The sequence below is a fragment of the Quercus lobata genome, chromosome 3 (genome assembly GCF_001633185.2).
Source record: "Quercus lobata isolate SW786 chromosome 3, ValleyOak3.0 Primary Assembly, whole genome shotgun sequence".
In the NCBI taxonomy this organism is placed as follows: domain Eukaryota; kingdom Viridiplantae; phylum Streptophyta; class Magnoliopsida; order Fagales; family Fagaceae; genus Quercus; species Quercus lobata.
Window position 1 is genome coordinate 33,238,012 of NC_044906.1, and position 18,467 is coordinate 33,256,478.

Below are 18,467 nucleotides of genomic sequence, written 5' to 3' on the forward strand. Positions count from 1 at the left end.
GTAAATTCAGCTACTAGATCAGCGGGGACCTGACCTTTTATGGCGGTGCGAGGCATGTATCTAATGTCGAAGGCGCCCAGGATTGTTCCCCACTTAGCAATTCTACCTGTGTAGTCGGCGCTGCGGAGGACGGATTTCAGCGGAAGTTGAGTTAGCACAACTATTGTATGTGCCTGAAAATAGTAGGGGAGCTTCCGTGTGGCTTGTACAACGGCCAAGATAGCTTTTTCAAGGGGGAGATACCGGGTCTCTGCCTCCTGCAGCGATTTGCTCACGTAATACATGGGTCGCTGCGTGCCGTTGTCTTCTCGGATTAGCACTAAGCTCACTGCATGAGAGGCTACTGCGATGTATGCGAACAACACCTCGTCGGCATCGGGACTGGACATGATCGGTGGTCGGGCAAGGTATTCCTTGAGCTGCTAGAAAGCTAAAGCACACTCCTCAGTCCACTCGAAGCCCTTCCACTTGTGCAATAGGAGGAAGAAAGGTCTGCATCTGTCCGCTGAGCGGGAGATGAAACGGTTTAAAGCAGCTATCATGCCGGTAAGCTTCTGGACCTCTTTGGGATTCCGAGGGGGCTACAGGCTATGAATGGCTCTTATTTAGTCAGGGTTGACTTCTATTCCCCTGTGGGTCACCATATAGCTTAAGAACTTCCCTGATCCCACCCCAAATGAACATTTGGATGCGTTCAAACGTAGCTTGTACTTTCTCAGAACTTGAAAGACTTCACCGAGGTCTCTGATGTGGTCGGCCACCAATTTTCTCTTTACTACCATGTCATCTATATACACTTCAACGGTCTTACCCATCTGCTGTTTAAACATCCTAGTCATCATCCTCTGATAGGTCGACCCGGCATTCTTCAAGCCAAATGGCATCACCTTATAATGATAGTTTCCAACTGGGGTGACAAAAGCGGTTTTTTCTTGGTCTTCGGCAGCCAGGGATATCTGATGGTAGCCCTGGAAAGCGTCCAAAAACCTCATTCGGGGGTGTCCGACAGTCGCATCTACCAATCGGTCTATCCACGGCATTGGGAAAGGATCCTACGGGCAGGCCTTGTTTAAGTCCGTGAAGTCTATGCAGACCCGCCATTTCCCGCTCTTCTTCTTTACCACGACTGTGTTGGCTAACCATTCGGGGTAGAATACTTCCTTGATAGCCCCAGCTTTCTTCAATTTTGCGACCTCTTCTCTCACAGCGTCTGCATGTTCTTTTAACGGCCGCCGAGGAGGTTGCTTCTTTAGTGTTATAGCTGGGTTAACATTGAGGTGATGGCATATGAGATCTTAGTCAACCCCGGGGGCCTTATAGGGATCCCAGGCGAATACGTCCTCATTCTGTCGAAGAAAATCAATTAGCGTTGACTTCTCCTGTGGTGGTAATTCCGAGCCGATCTGAAAAAACCTCTCAGGGTCTGATCCGACGAGTACTTTCTCCAGCTCCTCACAGCTCACCTCCATGGCCGGTCCTCCATTACCCGTAGTTGGGACAGGGGTCATTGATTGCTATAAGCCGCTCTCGGCTGAAGTGGAAAGTTCACTATTTGGTCGTCGTGAGATTGTCGACACCATGCATTGTCTAGCCATTCCTTGGTTCCCTATTATTTCTTTGACTTGACCTTCTGACGGATACTTCACTTTTTGGTGCAAGGTTGATGGCACAGCCCCTAGTGCATGAAGCCACGGCCGGGCCACAATAGCTGTGTAGGGGGAGTATGCATCTACGACAATGAAGTTCACCTCTACCACGTCTGAGTCTGTTTGCATAGGCAGCCTACATGCCTTTCGAGATGATGATTTTTCCTTCAAAGCTGACCAGAGGGGAATCGTATGGCGACAGGTCTTCTGGCTTCAAGTTCAACCCCTTATACAAATCAGGGTACATCACCTCCATGGCGCTGCCTTGATCAACTAACACCCTTTTCACGTCATAACCTCCTATTCTGAGCATAACGACTAGGGCATCGTCGTGGGGTTGAAGGGTTCCTTGCTTGTCTTCCTCTGTGAACCCGATCAACGGTGTGGCACTCACTTTGGCTCTCTTGGATTCCCTTTTGTTTGGCTCAGTCGGGAACCTGCCCACTGACATTACTCTGAAAGGGTTGGAACCGGTCCTCCCAGGTGCGGCAAGAATGACATTTATTGTGCCAATGGGTGGCCTCAATATGCCTTGTCTGGTTTTGACATTTGACTGTTCCTGCCATCCTTTAAGGCGGTGCAATAGATGCCTCAACTTCCCTTCTCGGACAAACCGATCCAAATGGTTTTTCAGATTCCTGCAATCGTCGGTGATGTGACCTGGCTCCTGGTGGTACGCGCAGTACAGATTCTGATTGCGTTTTAAGGGGTCGCCGGCCATCCTGTTCGGCCACTGAAAGAAGGGTTCGCACTTCACCTTCTCCAGGATCTTGTGCAATGGTTCTCGGAACACAGCATGGATTGCCTGAGCCCCAGTAGGTCCGTACTATTCCACGTAGTCTCTTCTCAGCCTGTTACTACTGTTAAAGCGGTCCGACCTGAAGTCCCTCCTCTCCTGAGGGACAACCTTCGCTTTACCCTTCCCCATCTGCTGGTCCTCCTCGACCCTTTTGTACTTGTCAATTCTGTCCATGAGTTGGCGCACGCTAGTGACTGGCTTCCCAGTGAGGGACTTTCTTAAGCCATGTTCTGTCGGCAAGCCCCTTTTGAACGTACTTATGGCGACGTCATCGTAATTTCCTTCTATCTCGTTATACATTTCCCAGTACCTATCCGAGTAGGCCTTTAGCGTCTCTCCTTCCCGCATGGACAAGGATAGGAGGGAGTCGAGGGGCCGAGGGACTCTAGTGCTAGTGATGAAACGGGAACCAAAAATCTGCGTCAGCTATTTAAAGGAATCTATGGAATTCGGCTGGAGGGAATCAAACCATCTCATCGCCATGGGTCCCAAGCTGGATGGAAACACCTTACACATTAATGCCTCATCCCTGGAGTGGACGGCCATCCTCTGATTGAATTGGTTTACATGCTCTACTAGGTCGGTCCGACCATTGTATATGGCAAACGTTGGTTGATGGAACCGCCAAGGAAGCACTGCCCTCTCTATTTTATGCGTGAACGGCGACTGGGAGATGCGATCCAGGGCCTTGCTCATGGCATCGTTGGGAAGGCCATGGTAAGATGGGCTTTTGTGGCTGCGTTTGCAAGGTCGCTCTTCCTCGTAGGAAAAGGTCTCGCTTGGAGGGGTTCTTGATCTTCGCCGGTATTCGTTATCCTCATCACTGCTAGTGCCCGAGCCGGGTGAAGGACGTTTCTGCTGCGCTCAGCGCAGCTTCTTCTTCAAATTATCAATCTCTTGTTGTAGAGCCTTTCGATCGTTTTGCTTATGGGATGCATGATCCTTCCCTTTTGAGCGGCTTCTACTCGTGTGAGAGGTGTTTACACTGCCCTCTCGTTGATTATCTTGGTCCTTCCCTCGTTCGAGATTTAAAAAATTGTCATGCCGTTGAGAATCTGCACGTCCGGTTTGGCGCGGACCTGGTCCTTCCATTTCTTACTGTTTCACTTGTTGAGACACAAGTTCTCCCCACAGACGACGCCAATTGTAGGGGCGGTTTTTGTGGCCCAGGCCCAGCAAGTAAGTGGTTCTGGCCCAAAAGTCCCCAGACAATGAATTTGTAGAGAGCGGGTTGCAGAACTAGGGCTAGACGAAGTGAACGTCAGTTAGATGTATGTCATGCAGCATATTGAACGTGAGAATATTCCATTTTAGTTCACAGGATATCCATCCGATGAGACGTATAAGTGCACCTCTTGCTCTGGTTACAGACTACAAAATTCTTTCACTTCTCTTTCTCTCTCTCTTTTTCCTCAATTCTTCGATCCCCTCTTCATGGGGATCTCCTTCTCTTATATAGCACCCTCAAATTGATAAGGGCCTTACACTTGTTAACCATCTGGACTTTCACTTGAGTGTCTGTCCCATCGGACATCCACCTTATCTTTCTGTGAGTTGCACTGGCCAAGATAACACTATTCACCTGTCTTCTCCACATTAATGCGGCTGGAAAAGTAGCTTCCTTGCATTTAATGCGGCAGCTGTGGTTGCCTCCTGGACGTCTAACATTTTCCTCTTGTTTGGGATGGTTCCTCACTGTGTGCAGGGTGTACGTTGGACTCCCATTTGGTGTGTTCGAGGAGGCACTCCTCTTCGGACGCCCCTTAAATAAGTCCGGCCCAACAGGATTGGGCTGGACATCTTCTGGCCCCGTTTTCCCTTCTTGTCATGGCTAGACTTCGCACGGGGCCCAAAGCCTACTGTTGACTTGTAAATTTTACCCCTACAAATAGTATACTACTAGGACTCTAATTCAATCTTATCATTAAATAAAATAATATTAACATTATTTTTTTATTTGTTAGGATATATTTCTTAAATTAAGGGATAATATTTAACATACAAAAACTTAATTTAGATAATATTTATCATCTAATTAACATTATTTTTTTATTTGTTAGGATATATTTCTTAAATTAGGAGATAATATTTAACATACAAAAATTTAAATTAGATAATATTTATCATCTAAATTTTCAAAATTTTAATATTATTAAATTTATATTATTTTATCAGAATATCAAGCTACAAAAATTTATTATTAAGGGATAAGCACAATTCAAATTCTTGAAGAGGTGATTAATATAAATCTATCCCAAGAAACAGTATATATCTTCAATAATTTGATAATCTTTAACTATTCCAAAAAAAAAAAAAAAAAAACAGTATATATCTCCATTAATTTGATAATTTCTACGTTGATGACATTTAATATATATATATATATATATATCAAAATTCCTTATAGCTATCAATCACGTTCTCTTTCACTCTCTTTTTTTTAATTTTTTATATGTTACGTTATGTTGAATCAACTCTTTTTTCTTTTTCTTTTTTCATTCTATTCATATGACCTTTTTTTAATTCCAATTTTTATGGGATAAAAACAAACACATTGATTAGATATCTTTAATTTCAATAAGATTTAAATGAATTATATTTCAAATGGAACCCTACCAATATATATAACCCTATATATCCTTTTTGGAGTGAAACTTATTTCAATATGTGAATGCCTAAATCCCATGACAATGTAGGTATGCATTCTTTCTTCTTTTATTATTATTATTTTCATTTTGTTTATTTTCTTTAGTGTTATTATTGGTTTTTTGTCTTCGTGTGATTTTAATTAATGAATTCAAAACATTCAAAAACATTGTCAAGTTTCTAAAGACTTCTTCTTTGTTTTTGTATTTTGTTTTTATTAAATTGATTAGGTTTTGTGTATTGGTTGCCTTTTGTTTAAACTAATTTTCTTAGCTTTGATCTAATTTATATGCTTAGGGTTAGGGCCTTAGAATTAATGATTAAATATGGTTAGAATAAATAGATTAATTTTAAAAATTTTCTTATTTGATTTTTATGTTATATCAAATTATCAAGATGTTCTACACGTGTATTCTTGAATTACCAACTTTAATTTTAATTTATAATATTATCAAGATTATGTTAATTTTAGATTTATCAATTGTTTAGTATGTTTATTTTTTAAATAATTATCGATTTAAAATTCAATTTGGAATTATCAATTTAATTTAGTTTTAGGAAGAAATCTTACCCCTTATTTTAGTGAGATAATTATTTATACTTGATAATTTTTTCTTTTATCTTTATTGAATCTATTAAAATATATAATTATTTATACATTTATTTTATAATCTTTTTCATAAAACCGTGCAACGCATGAGCCTATAACTAGTAAAAATAGAAAAACTAGGACGCAAAGCTAGCTAATTAATTATTTTTGGCTTCGGTGTCTAATTACAAACATTGGCACAAAAGGATTTGTAGCGTTGACAACATAGGACCACTATAAAGTCCAATTCCAAAGTTAATCGATCTCATACCACGTAACAAGGTTTTCAAGGGTTCACCTATGTCTTTAAATCGGGCCCAAATCTAAATCGAAGAAAATTTCAATTTTGAAGAGAGAGAGAGAGAGAGAGAGAGATTCCAAAACTGTTTCCTTTTTTTTTCCATGCAGTTGCTTCTTTCTTCTTCTTTTTTTTTCTTTTTTTTTTTAGAAAGTTTCAACTTATGGCGTCCACTCCTGATGATAACTATGCAGTTGCTTAGCTTTGAAGTTAGGAGTTGGGACCAGCCAAAGTGGCTTTATCCAACTCCCACTCCCACCTTATCCAAAATCCATAAGTGGCATTAATATCAATTTCACAAGCTTTAAAACTACATAATAATAAGGATATTGATTTTGTTATGAGTGACAATTTTCTTTTTCTTTTTTTTTTTGAAGAAGATAGTACGTCAAAGTTAATACTTAAGAATATACCTTATACTTATCATTTAATTACTATTGTTAAACATTTCGGAATGAAAATCTGTACTTCATTGTAGGGACGAATCCAAAATTTTAAGCTAACAAGGGCTGGAGTAAAAAAAAAAAAAAAAAAACTCCAAATAGGTATCCATATAGGATTCGTTTGGATTGAACTTATTGTTGCTGAAACTGAAAACTGAAAACTGAAAATTGAAAATACTATAACAAAATAATTTTTAAATGTGTGAATAGTACCGTGGGACCCATTTTTAATATTTTTTAGTGCATGAATAGTGCTGAACAGTGCGTGAACAGTGATTTTTGTCCCCTACACAATGAACCCATGTGATGTTACTGTTCACGTGCAGGTAAAAAAAAAAAAAAATCTGAAAACGCAGAATCTGAAAATGCAAACGCCCACTCCAAACGGCATCATAGTATCAAAAACTTACAAATACTCAAAATCGTTATTTCTTAATACATTAAGATATATGTAACCATTTACCAGCAAAAACAAAATAATGTTTTTTTAATACTAGGCTAGCTAGGTTTTTCTTTTCTTTTTTGGTTGAAGTTAGAGCATTCACAGTAGTTGTGTTAAAAATTTTAGCTTTTAGTACCTAAAAAAGTTACTTTATCTATTTTATCACCTCACTTTACAATACACTCAATATCAAATGTTCTATTTTTTTATCACTTCATTTAAAATAATATAAACAACTCATTAAAATAATAAAGGAAGTGAGAAAATTTGAGTTTTTAATTGAAGGAAGAGATAGAATCTTAATAAAATATTGTATTTTATTTTATTTTATTTTTAATAACTTGCTACAATTAACTAGTATTTATACCAGTTTACTATAGTTGCAAAAAAATTAACTTTAACTTCTCTAATAACACATGATTTTTTGGTTCTTTGGTACTAAAATAGTTTTTTTTTTGGCTAAAATGCAATCACCATTGTAAATGTTTTTATTGTTTTTGTTAAGTTTTTTGGTTTGATAGTTGCTATTTAGGTGAGGTTAGTTAGGCTTATTAAGAAGAATGAGGACATTTTGGAAGGAGAGCCAACTACAAAAATGAAATTTATTATAACAATATAAAAAATAAAAATTGGACCCAGGGGGGCTCGAGCCCCTTTAATTAGGCCCCCACCTGGGTCCATCCCTGCTTCATTGCAAGAGCAACTTAGGTTTTTCCTTTTTAATATATATATATATATATATATAGAGAGAGAGAGAGAGAGAGAGAGAGAGAGAGAGAGAGAGAAGAGAGAGAGAGAGAGAGAGAGAGAGAGAGAGAGAGAGAGAGAGAGAGAGAGAACTTAGGTACAGTATTGTAGTGGGCCTTTTTTACAATATTGGACTGGGCTGCCTCTTGCGGGTAGGGCTGTCCAAGCAATCCGGAGACCCGACCAAACTGACCGGACCCGACCCGTCACGGCCAAATCCGACACCTCCGGCGGTCGATGACGGTTCCTATTCTCTGAAACCCGACTTCAGCGGGTCGAGTGGCCGGTTTCAGTCTCTGAAACCCAAGCCACCCGATCCGACCGACAAATGCTAAAAAAATGCCAAAATTTCCTAGATCCGGTGACTTTCTGGTGTTCCTTAGCTCTGATCCGGCCACCCTTGGTCTTCCTTTGCTCAGATCCGGTGGTATTTGCTCAGATTCACTCAAATCCGGCCAAGATCTACTCTCCTCCTTCGTCAGATTTTCTCAAATCCGACGATATATGGTTAGATCTGACTCAGATCAGCGAAGATAGGCTCAGATCGACGAAGATAGACTCAGATATTTGGTTAAATCCGGCTATTTTTACTAAGATCGGCGAAGATAGACTCCGATCTACTCGAATCCGGCGCCTTCAACTCAGATCGGCGAAGAAAGAACTTCTCCTCCACCCGCCGACACTCATCATCGGACTTGACCGACCCGACCACTCGCCCCCCGAGCCCGACCAATCCGACCCGTGGTGGTCGGCGGTCGGTTGCGGGTGTGTTTTTGTTCCACCCGATCTGAGCGGGTCGAGTCCGAGTTGGGCACAAACCCGACCCGACCCGACCAGTGGACACCCCTACCTGCGGGAACTTAGGTACAGTATTGTAGTGGGCCTTTTTTACAATATTGGGCTGGGCTGCCTCCTGTGGTACTGGACCCAAGTATTTTGAGAAAAAGAGTTGAGACCGGTCCAACTGTAACTTACTTTGATCTGGCTTGTGCACAAACTATGCCCCTTTTGCTAGTTTTTGATCGCATATCCATGGCAAGCAGAGCTATTACAAGGAGTTATGGCAGGCAGGTATAACAAAGGTAACACAAGAGGAAAGCTAAATAAATAAATAAATAAAAGAGCGGCAGGAAGTACCCTCCGTATAAAAACAGATAATAAAAAATAATAATAATGGATTTCTTGGATTAAGAAGAGGGGAAAGTTAGTCTGCCACACCGAGTGACACTATGGAGCTTGAAACCGAGAAAGGAAACCACTTCGTCAATGCAAATAATCTCCTCAGGGAGTGAAATTAATTTATTTGAGAGAATGGGCCTAAATGGTTTGTGTTCAACAATGGTTCTTTTCCTTTGATAGAGAGTAGGACTTTGAGAGGGAGAGAGTGAATCAACCTATTGGTGCATGCCTGTCGATCTAGCTCTCTGTTTTTTCTTTCCTTCTTTTTCTAATTTTTCTTTTATCTTTCTTTTTCCTCTCTTTTCTCAATGCTTGTTTTCTATTTCGTGGTTTTATTTTAAGTTCCTCTCAACCCCTTCATCGTGATCCCTGTGCACGACTAGGGTCTCCTTTTTTATAGTGCTTGCCGTGACCGAATTTTACTATTTTAGCCCTTAACCACCTTTGTCTGGTCTAAGTGTACTTGCCGACCACCACTAGTTTATCTATGTTGGCTGTGCCACTCCTACCACCAGACAAAGAGGACTATTTTGTTTGTTTGTCTGCCGTGGCACCCTTACCTGCTACGATGTGGGTGCTCTCTCTCTATCCTTCATGGCATGCACTTGGTGGTTCCCACTTACCCTTACTTCTTTTGGGCGGTATGTCATCCCAGCAGGACATTTCCCCCAAAAGAGCCTAAGCAGGAACCTCAGAATAGGTTTTTCCTCTCTCCCCACTGCCAAACCATACCCTTTTACCCCTGACCTATGACCACCACATCCTATATTGGCTGGGTACAGGCTGGTAATGCCTGGCTCTTATGCGTGCTTTACTTCTATGTTCGTTTAAAGCTTGTCTGCTGCTCACGCACTTGCCATGATCTGGAGACCTGTCTGCACATTCTGCCAATCATTCTTGGCTTCTTATGGCGTGGCTGTTTGCTGATCTCATATTTTGTGCGCCCTTGCTCCCTTTGGAGCTAGGCTTTGTCGGATTATGGGCTTCCTTTTCTCTAGCCCATCTTTTTACTCTTTTCGATGCGTTGCCATTGTTTCTTGCCATATCACTCTGCTATTCCTGCTATGATGTTATTTGGTCCAAGCCTACTGGACCTTTTTGGGCTTGTTACTGATGACTCAGTATAGTTATTTGGGCCTTTTCGATTGTATTTCTTGCAAGCTCCTGCGTCCCATTTGTTTTCTCTTGGCATCCTTGGCCCATTTGCTTTCCTTGGGCTTCCTTGGCCTTTTTCCTAACTCTGCATTCTCATGGGTTTTTTACTAGCTTCTTTGAGCTTCCCAGCCCAATTACCTTATCCTTCATCCTTGGGGCTCATGGGCCTGCCATCAACCCCTTACTTTCTTTACTTGCATTACTTTGGGCCTGTTGTGGCCCATTCTCACTTTTCCACATTATATACTGCCCATGAGTTTGCTATTCCTCTCTTTCTAGGCATCTTTAAGCCTATTTGTTTTCTCAAGGCCCATTTGTCTATTTCATGGACTTGTAATCCATTATTCTTGCTGCTTGAACTTAATGGTTTTTTTCTATCCATTTACTAATTCTTTTCTGCCCGTGTTGCTAGGCTTTTTTCTATTTGGCTTCCCCAAAATGAACGTCAATAAGTATCTTAGGTGTTATTCCTTAAGTTCCCCTCTTAAGATTTAGCCATGTAGCTACTTAACTAAAAAATATACTTCCATTCCATGAGAAAAAATTCACATGACAGAATTTTAATAAGGGAACCTAAGGAACAGCGTTTAAGTATTGTACCTAAGTCTTGCCCTATACACACACACACACACACACATATATATATATATATATATGGAAATATAGAAATAGGGAACCATAGTTTGTCGGCCCACTTCTAGTCCCCTGAGTTGAAAGCATAATTATTAAACTTGGCAGGTTTATCCACTAATCTAGTAAGTTGATATATAAATCAATCTGGTCATTTAATTGGACCATTTATTCAATTTAACTAGTAAAACTTAGGATAAATTTCAAATTATACCCCTAAAAAGTTTGAGGGTGTTTGGATTTTACACCTTAAAGTTTTAGAATTTAGATTTTACTCTCTAAAATTTGGGATTGTTTGGATTTGACATCCTGACGTTTTAGAATTTAAATTTTAGCATTTAAAGTTTGGAGGTGTTTGAATTTTACACCTCTAAATTTTGAAACTTAAGAGTATAAAATCTAAACACTCCCAAATTTTAGAAAATAAAATCATAAAACCTCTAAAATTTAGGGGGTAAATTCCAAATTCTTAAATGTCAGAGTGTAAAATCCTAACACCTCCAAATTTTATAAAGTAAAATCCAAATTTTGAAATTTTAGAGTATAAAATTCAAATATCCTAAACTTTAGAGGTATAATTTGCAATTTACCCTAAAACTTAATAAAACCCAACAGTTTTTCTACAACTTAAGCAACCCAAACAAGTTGTTCTAACTTCTAACCCAAGCAATTTAGTAATTTTGTTGGTCCCACATGTTGTTAGAGGTTGAGTGGATATACCTGAAACATGATATACCATCTCCCCTGTAACATTGTCACTTGTGTTAAGCTTTACTAATTCTATGGTCAGGGGGGTACTAGTGTGTGCATTTATAAAGGTGAGGTTATTTTGAGTCTTTTGACCCAACCAAGGAGTCTGATTAGGGTAAACGGAAATAGAGTTAGCCTTGTGGTGTTATAGATCATAGTGCCATAGTGGCAACCCTAGAAGACATGTATTGAGATTTCTAAGGAATGACAACGAAATACAAATCTTTTATCTCACTTTTTGTATTTTACTTTATGTTTCCACCAACATTGTATGTCATGTGCTTGGATTTTTTTTTTCCATTTTAAACTTTAGTTAATTTATTAGGAAAATGGAACAAATACATGACAAGTTGGGATTGATGAAGTATTATGTAGAACACAAAATGTGGAAGAGTAGATTTGTATTCATGACAATGAGGGCAAATTTGAGATTGGGTTGGTAAGAAGTGGAGGGCAATGGTTTTGAGGAATTTGGATCCTCTCTATTTCCACTTCTAGGTGAAATGGTGAGGGCCATTTAAGGGTCATGATTTAAGGTGAAGTAAATCTTAGGTCAAGATTGTATCAACTTATTTAAAAAAAAAAAAAAAAAATTATAACTCTAGTTTATTTTAACCATAATTAAATTTAACAATAGTTAAATTTTAAATAGGTTAGCACAATCTTTTTTTTTTTTTTTTTTTTTTTGAGAACAGATTGACATAATCTAAAATCTAAATTTACTCTACTTCAATGAAAAAGGGGATATAGAGAAAGGGGGGGGGGGGGGGTTGTGGGGGTGGGTGGGGTGTTGATGTGGGGAGGGGTGCCATATGTAATTAATGGAGATTCCCGAATTGAGAGTATTAGGGGACAAAGGGTGGAAATTCGGATTTGAATGTACAGAAGCAATTGGATAAAAGCCAATATTGATTGTAGGTTGTTGGAAGTGGTTAGGCACAAATGTTGCTAGGATACCACTGGGACTCATTAGTAAAATTCCTCCCCATCTCTACTTGCAAATGTAGGCCAAAAGTTAAACTACTTAAATTTTTGGTATTATTTTCTTATATGTAGTTGTGTCTATTTTTCTTTCTAGTTTTAAATACTGAACCATTCAAAAAACCGAATATAAAAGAGTTCAAGGTATTAAAGTCGAATTGGGGATCAACGAGTGGCTTAACAGTGATGACATATAAATTATTTTAATAATTAATTAATATGAAAAAAAATTAAATAAATGTTCAGATTTTAGCAATCTTGACTAAAAAAGAAAAATGTCGAAAGAGGTTAAATATATTCTAATTAAAGATAAACTAATAATTTCCACAATTATCTCCAAAGATTAGGAAGCTATTTTCTTATTATTTAAAATATTTTAGTATCTTTGTACATGGAAACGCTTCAAAGATTATATTCAAATATAATTAAAAAATAATAATGCTTTCAAGTTTTAAATTTAAACAAGCACTTCAAAGGGAGAAAAGTTCTCAAAGTCAGCTAATGAGAGCGTGACTTGTTTTAGTTTAGAACAAAAGACTAATATCTCTTCATAAACGCCAATAATTTTGCACATCAATTGGAACTTTTGGGTGTTTCTTTCTCAAATAAGATGCCCTTATGGTGAACAAAGTGACGTGATCCACCATTCCACTAATTTAAAATTGTTGAGTAAAAAAAAAAATTAAAACAAAAACTAATTACTGACTCAGCAATTTTAAACAAGTGAGAGAGTCTTTTAGTAAAATGGTAGATAAGTGACGTGTTCCACCATGAGAATGGTATAATTTCTCTATCAAATGTCCCCTCCCTTGAATTTGAATTATTATTATTATTTTTTTAATCTCTTCGCAAACATATCTATTTTTAATCTCTTTCATGCACTCTTATGTCTCTCCTTTCAATCTCTTTTAAATTCTCTACGTCTCCATCTCTCTCTTTTTCTCTCCCACACTTCAGTCTCTCTTCCCCAACCAAACAGATACGGCAAACAGGAGATGGGCATGGGCTTTCAACAAAGACGAAGGAGAACAACCACTTTCGGCTTCCGACGAACAACAGGCTATTCTCACAACGAAATAGGTTGATTTCAAGATATTTTGTAGCAATTTTTTTTAAGGAAGAAATCAACAAGCCCGCTAAACCAGGTACTTTGACCACAATTCAAGCAGTTTCCAGAAAAAATAAATTTCCAATTTTGTTCGTTTTAAATAGGTAGGTGGTCGGTTACAAGTTAACCCAATCTGACCAGATGACTCGGTCTGGTTTTTAAACAATGGTAACAACAAAGTGGTATTAAAATTTAAAACTAATGTTCACTACCTATAATTTGTTCTCCTTGGAAATTTTGTTCATTGGTTCATGGATCCAAGTATTCGAGAGAAAGATGTCAGATGGGTCCTCTACAAAACCATTGGCTATTAGAACTATGGACTAAATATACTTCCAAATTTGAGGTAGAGAAATTTAATGGAACAAACAAAATTTTGGCATGTGGCAATGCGAAGCTATGGATGTCCTAAATTCCTAATCCAACAAATAATATTGCTTAATTTGGAAAAGAAACATGTAGAGATGCCAACAAAAATTGAGAGAAAATAAGTACATAGGCTTGCAGTTGCAGCACCATCTGTTTGTACTTGACGAAGGATCAAAAGTATTTTTATTTAATATTTTATAAGGGGTACAATGACTAAGGATCAAATGTACACTTACATTTTCTTCCATTTTGTTCGTGAAATTGTTGATGAGAGAAAAATTCTTCTTGGCATTGTTCAATAGATATGATTAATAAGTCAGTCGATTTGCATAAGTTCAAACATTGCTTGAAATTGATTGCTATTTATAGTTTTAGATAGGATAGCTTGGCATGGAAGTGACAAAGAAGCTTCATTTGTGACGTTTAACCAAATTCAAGCGAAAGTTTGTAGTCATGTGGTTTTTTTTTTGGTCAGTAACTTGATCGAATTAAAGTTACATTAAGGATGTGAACTCAACCAAATTTGTATGCGTAGGATTAATGCTATTCCCACATGCCTTTGGAGAGTCTTTGCTGACCCCCCTTTTTTTATGGCATTTGAATCTTTTTGCTTGTGCGGTACTTAACCCAACACTAAAGTGTTATATAAATATTTAGCTAGCGCTTGTTAGTTGTTATAATTTGAAATCCTAATCTTTGTATTTAAGGGAGGTTTTTTTTTTTTTTTTTGGGTGTATTTAGAGTTTAAGTTTTATGAGAGAGCTCTTCTCTTGTTTGTAATTGTGACTAATTTTTTTAGTTCTCTTTACTTGATTGTATTATTTGTTTATAAGATTTTTGTCAAGTCCATAATAATTTTCATTTTCCACGATCAAATCTTGTGCGGAAGTATTTCGGATCTCCTTTTTGGCAAGTGTATATGTTTTCATGATGGTGTGATCCATCATGAAACTGTCTTTCTAAATAATTTTGGATCAGTTTTTTTTTTTTAAATGAATGTCCATTTGGCAAAAATTAATTTTGTCAACTTATTTTACTATCTAGCTTATTATTGCTACTATTCATGGGTCTCACTATACTTTTTTATACTATTCATGAGTCTCACTGTACTATTTTAACTAACTTTTACTTTTATCTAAAGTACTTTTAGCAAAAAGTTTTCAATTTCAAAAAAATAAGTGGATTCCAAACATATATTATAGAACTTAGAATGAAGTTTTTAACTGATCAAAACATGATGTTTTTGGAACACACCTGTACCATCAAAGATATAGTTCGTTCACTTGGAAATTGTTTAAATTTTTTTTTTCCAGCTTTTAAAAAATAAATAATTAAATCTTGCTACTTTTTACAAATTTTAATTAAATATTAAATTATTTATGACACCATCACAATTTGACTTCTAGTTAAATCTTACTTTAAACCTTGAATGCTTCTTTTTCCTAGTTTTATATTTATTTTTTATAATGCAATTTTTAGAATAATGATCTTAATGTAAATATGTCGGGGATACAATCTTAAATTAAATCAAAAGCTAACTACTCACATTGGGCTGTGAATAATCATTGTGTATGACCCTAGACTTCTCTCTAATCCTCATCATCAAAATGATTATGATTCAATACTCTAGAATTTAAAATTTGCACTCATGTCATGTTCCAATATATACTTAGCTTGCAATTTGATCAAATGGTTAGGAATTGTCTCGCATGAGCGAATCTTAAGATTACACTAATAATTATTGACCTGGTATAACCGTATAAGCTTATACCAGGTCAATAATTATTACTTTAAAATTTGGTGCTAGCTAGGCAAATACTCGGGCAACTAATAATTATTGACCTGGTATAATCTTATACCGGGTCAATAATTATTAGTTTAAAATTTGGTGCTAGCTAGGCAAATACTCCCTCGGGCAATTCTGGACAGCCGATTCTTGCCTGGGCAAATACTACCAATGAGGATAGTTGAACATGAGAGAGAGAGAGTATACGAGTTGACCAAATTAAAATTGCTTACCATAATAAAAACACTACAATAAAAACAATGAAAGTAAAATTAAGAAAAAAAGAAGCCTTATAAATTGAAGTAGGACATTCATATAACATGGCTGAAATACTCCAAACCCCTAATAAGCCTGTAACTTGAGACCATTTTTTTTTTCCTCAACGCATTTAACCATGGCTCTCTCCAGCCTTCTTCAAACTCAAAAAATCCATTCTCTTCTTCTCAATCAGCTCTTCATGATCATCTTCTTTTTATTGTCACTTCCCCATACAAATTCAGTTTACTTCAACCTCTCTAGTTTCCAACCAAGTGATAGCAGCATAACCTTTCAGGGTGATGCATACGTGGACTCACAAGGTCTCCAACTCACAAAGAATACACAAACTGCATTACTGAGTTATAGTGTTGGTCGTGCCTTATATTCTGAACAAGTGCGCCTTTGGGATAATAACACGGGGTGGCTAGCAGACTTCACCACTCACTTCTCCTTCATCATTAAAGCTGTTACTGCTGTGCCTGCTGATGGGCTCACCTTCTTCATTGCTCCATTTGGTTCTAAAATGCCCAACAATTCAACCGGCAGGGCTTTTGGACTGTTGAGTAGTGATGATGCTCTCAACGGCACTCATAATCAAATTGTTGCAGTTGAGTTTGACACTTTCAAAAACCAATTTGATCCAAGCAGTAATCATGTTGGAATCGATGTCAATTCCATTGTCTCAAAGGCAAATGTCACATGGAATAGTAGCATTAGCAATGGGTCCACAGCTAACACATGGATAAGTTATAACTCTACAACCAAAATCCTGAGTGTGTTCCTTACATATGCTGATAATCCAGTCTTTAGCGGGAATTCTAGTCTTTCATATAGTGTTGACTTGAGGACTGTTTTACCGGAATGGGTTAGTGTTGGTTTATCTGCGGCAACAGGTGAATACAGTACTTTCTTGGTCATTCAATTCAACCTTAGAGCTTGTAGATGGGGTTTCTCAGACAAACAACACGGGAACAAGGGCTAATGTGAACACAAAAATTGGAACATGAAAAACAAATTGGCGTTGATCATTGGTTTAGCAGTGAGTTTCGGTGGAGTGAGTTGTGCATTAGGTCTACTTTGGTTCATTTGTTGGAGAAAAGGGGCTAATGTGAACACAGAAGATTTTGCTGATGATATTTGTATCGATGATGAATTTGAAAAAGGAACTGGCCCAAGAAGTTTCACTTACCATGAACTTATCCGTGCAACAAACAACTTTGCTGAAGGGGGGAAGCTCGGACAAGGAGGATTCGGATGTGTTTACAAGGGTTTGTTAAGAGAATCCAATACAGAAGTTGCAGTTAAAAGAGTCTCAAAAGGATCAAGGCAAGGTAAAAAGGAGTACACATCAGAAGTGAAGACCATTAGCCATTTAAGACATAGGAATTTGGTTCAACTCATTGGTTGGTGCCATGAACAAGGTGAGTTACTTCTTGTGTACGAGTTCATGGCTAATGGAAGCCTTGATACTCATCTATTTGGAGCAAAGGTTATGCTAACATGGTCTGTGAGGTATAAAATAGCTCTTGGATTGGCTTCTGCACTATTGTACCTTCATGAAGAATGGGAACAATGTGTGGTGCACAGAGATATAAAGTCAAGCAATATTATGTTGGATTCAAATTTCAATGCCAAACTAGGCGATTTTGGGCTTGCAAGGCTTGTAGACCATGAGTTGGGCTCACAAACTACTGTTTTGGCAGGCACTATGGGCTACCTAGCCCCAGAGTGTGCTATCACTGGCAAGGCTTCCAAGGAATCTGATGTCTATAGTTTTGGGGTAGTTTCCCTTGAGATCACATGCGGAAGAAAGCCAATCCAACTACTGGCCGAACCAGGCAAGCTAAGTCTTGTAGAGTGGGTGTGGGACCTCTATGGAAAGCACCAACTCCTTGAAGCTGTTGATAAAAGATTATGTATGGAATTTGATGAGAAGCAAATGGAATGCTTGATGGTAGTTGGCTTGTGGTGTTGCCATCCTGATCCCACTATCCGACCCTCTATAAGGCAAGTGATAAATGTACTTAATTTTGAAGTTCCTTTTCCCATTCTTTCATCAAAATTGCCGGTGCCAATGTATGATGAGCCTTCAATGCACATGTGTAGATTATCGTATACACCAACTAGTCACTTGGGATCAATCAAAGGTCAGCCATTGTGCTCGTGTAGTAGTTGTTCTATTAATTCGTCTACGTCAGCTGGCCTTAGTAAACCTCTTCTAAATTCAGGCAAAGCTGATGTGGAGTTAACTTCAGTTTCATATTAATATGTATGATTATTCATACTTTTGTAATAATTTCTTCTTTTTTAGAATCATATTTTTGTTAATAAACTCGAAAGCATGGGTAAGTTTTTTCAATTATGGAATGCACGATAAGGTCACTAGATTCAAGAATTAGTAAGCATGCGCATAATCTATATCTATATATATCTAAAAACTAAAACATAGTATTTATTGTTACTACGCTCTTATTGAGCCACCTCATCGCAACATCATTAGCCACATAATTAGTCATTTTCATATTTGTTTTTTACCTTTGATTTTTTAATTATATTAAATATATAAATATATTGACTTTACAAATTCATCTTAGGCAGTTTCAACTTTACATATTCATTTACTTTAATTTTTATATTATAA

General features: G+C 37.8%; 1 protein-coding gene and 1 pseudogene across 1 annotated transcript; one reads left to right on the top strand and one right to left on the bottom strand.

Annotated features, from left to right (window-relative positions):
• Positions 1 to 1,782: 1,782 nt before the first annotated feature.
• Positions 1,783 to 2,367, bottom strand: LOC115980786. Its single transcript, XM_031103000.1, has one exon. The coding sequence runs from the start codon at positions 2,365 to 2,367 to the stop codon at positions 1,783 to 1,785; it is 585 nt and encodes a 194-aa protein (XP_030958860.1).
• A 13,595-nt stretch (positions 2,368 to 15,962) lies between these two features.
• LOC115980787 lies at positions 15,963 to 18,092 on the top strand (annotated as a pseudogene).
• The last annotated feature ends 375 nt before the right edge of the window (positions 18,093 to 18,467 follow it).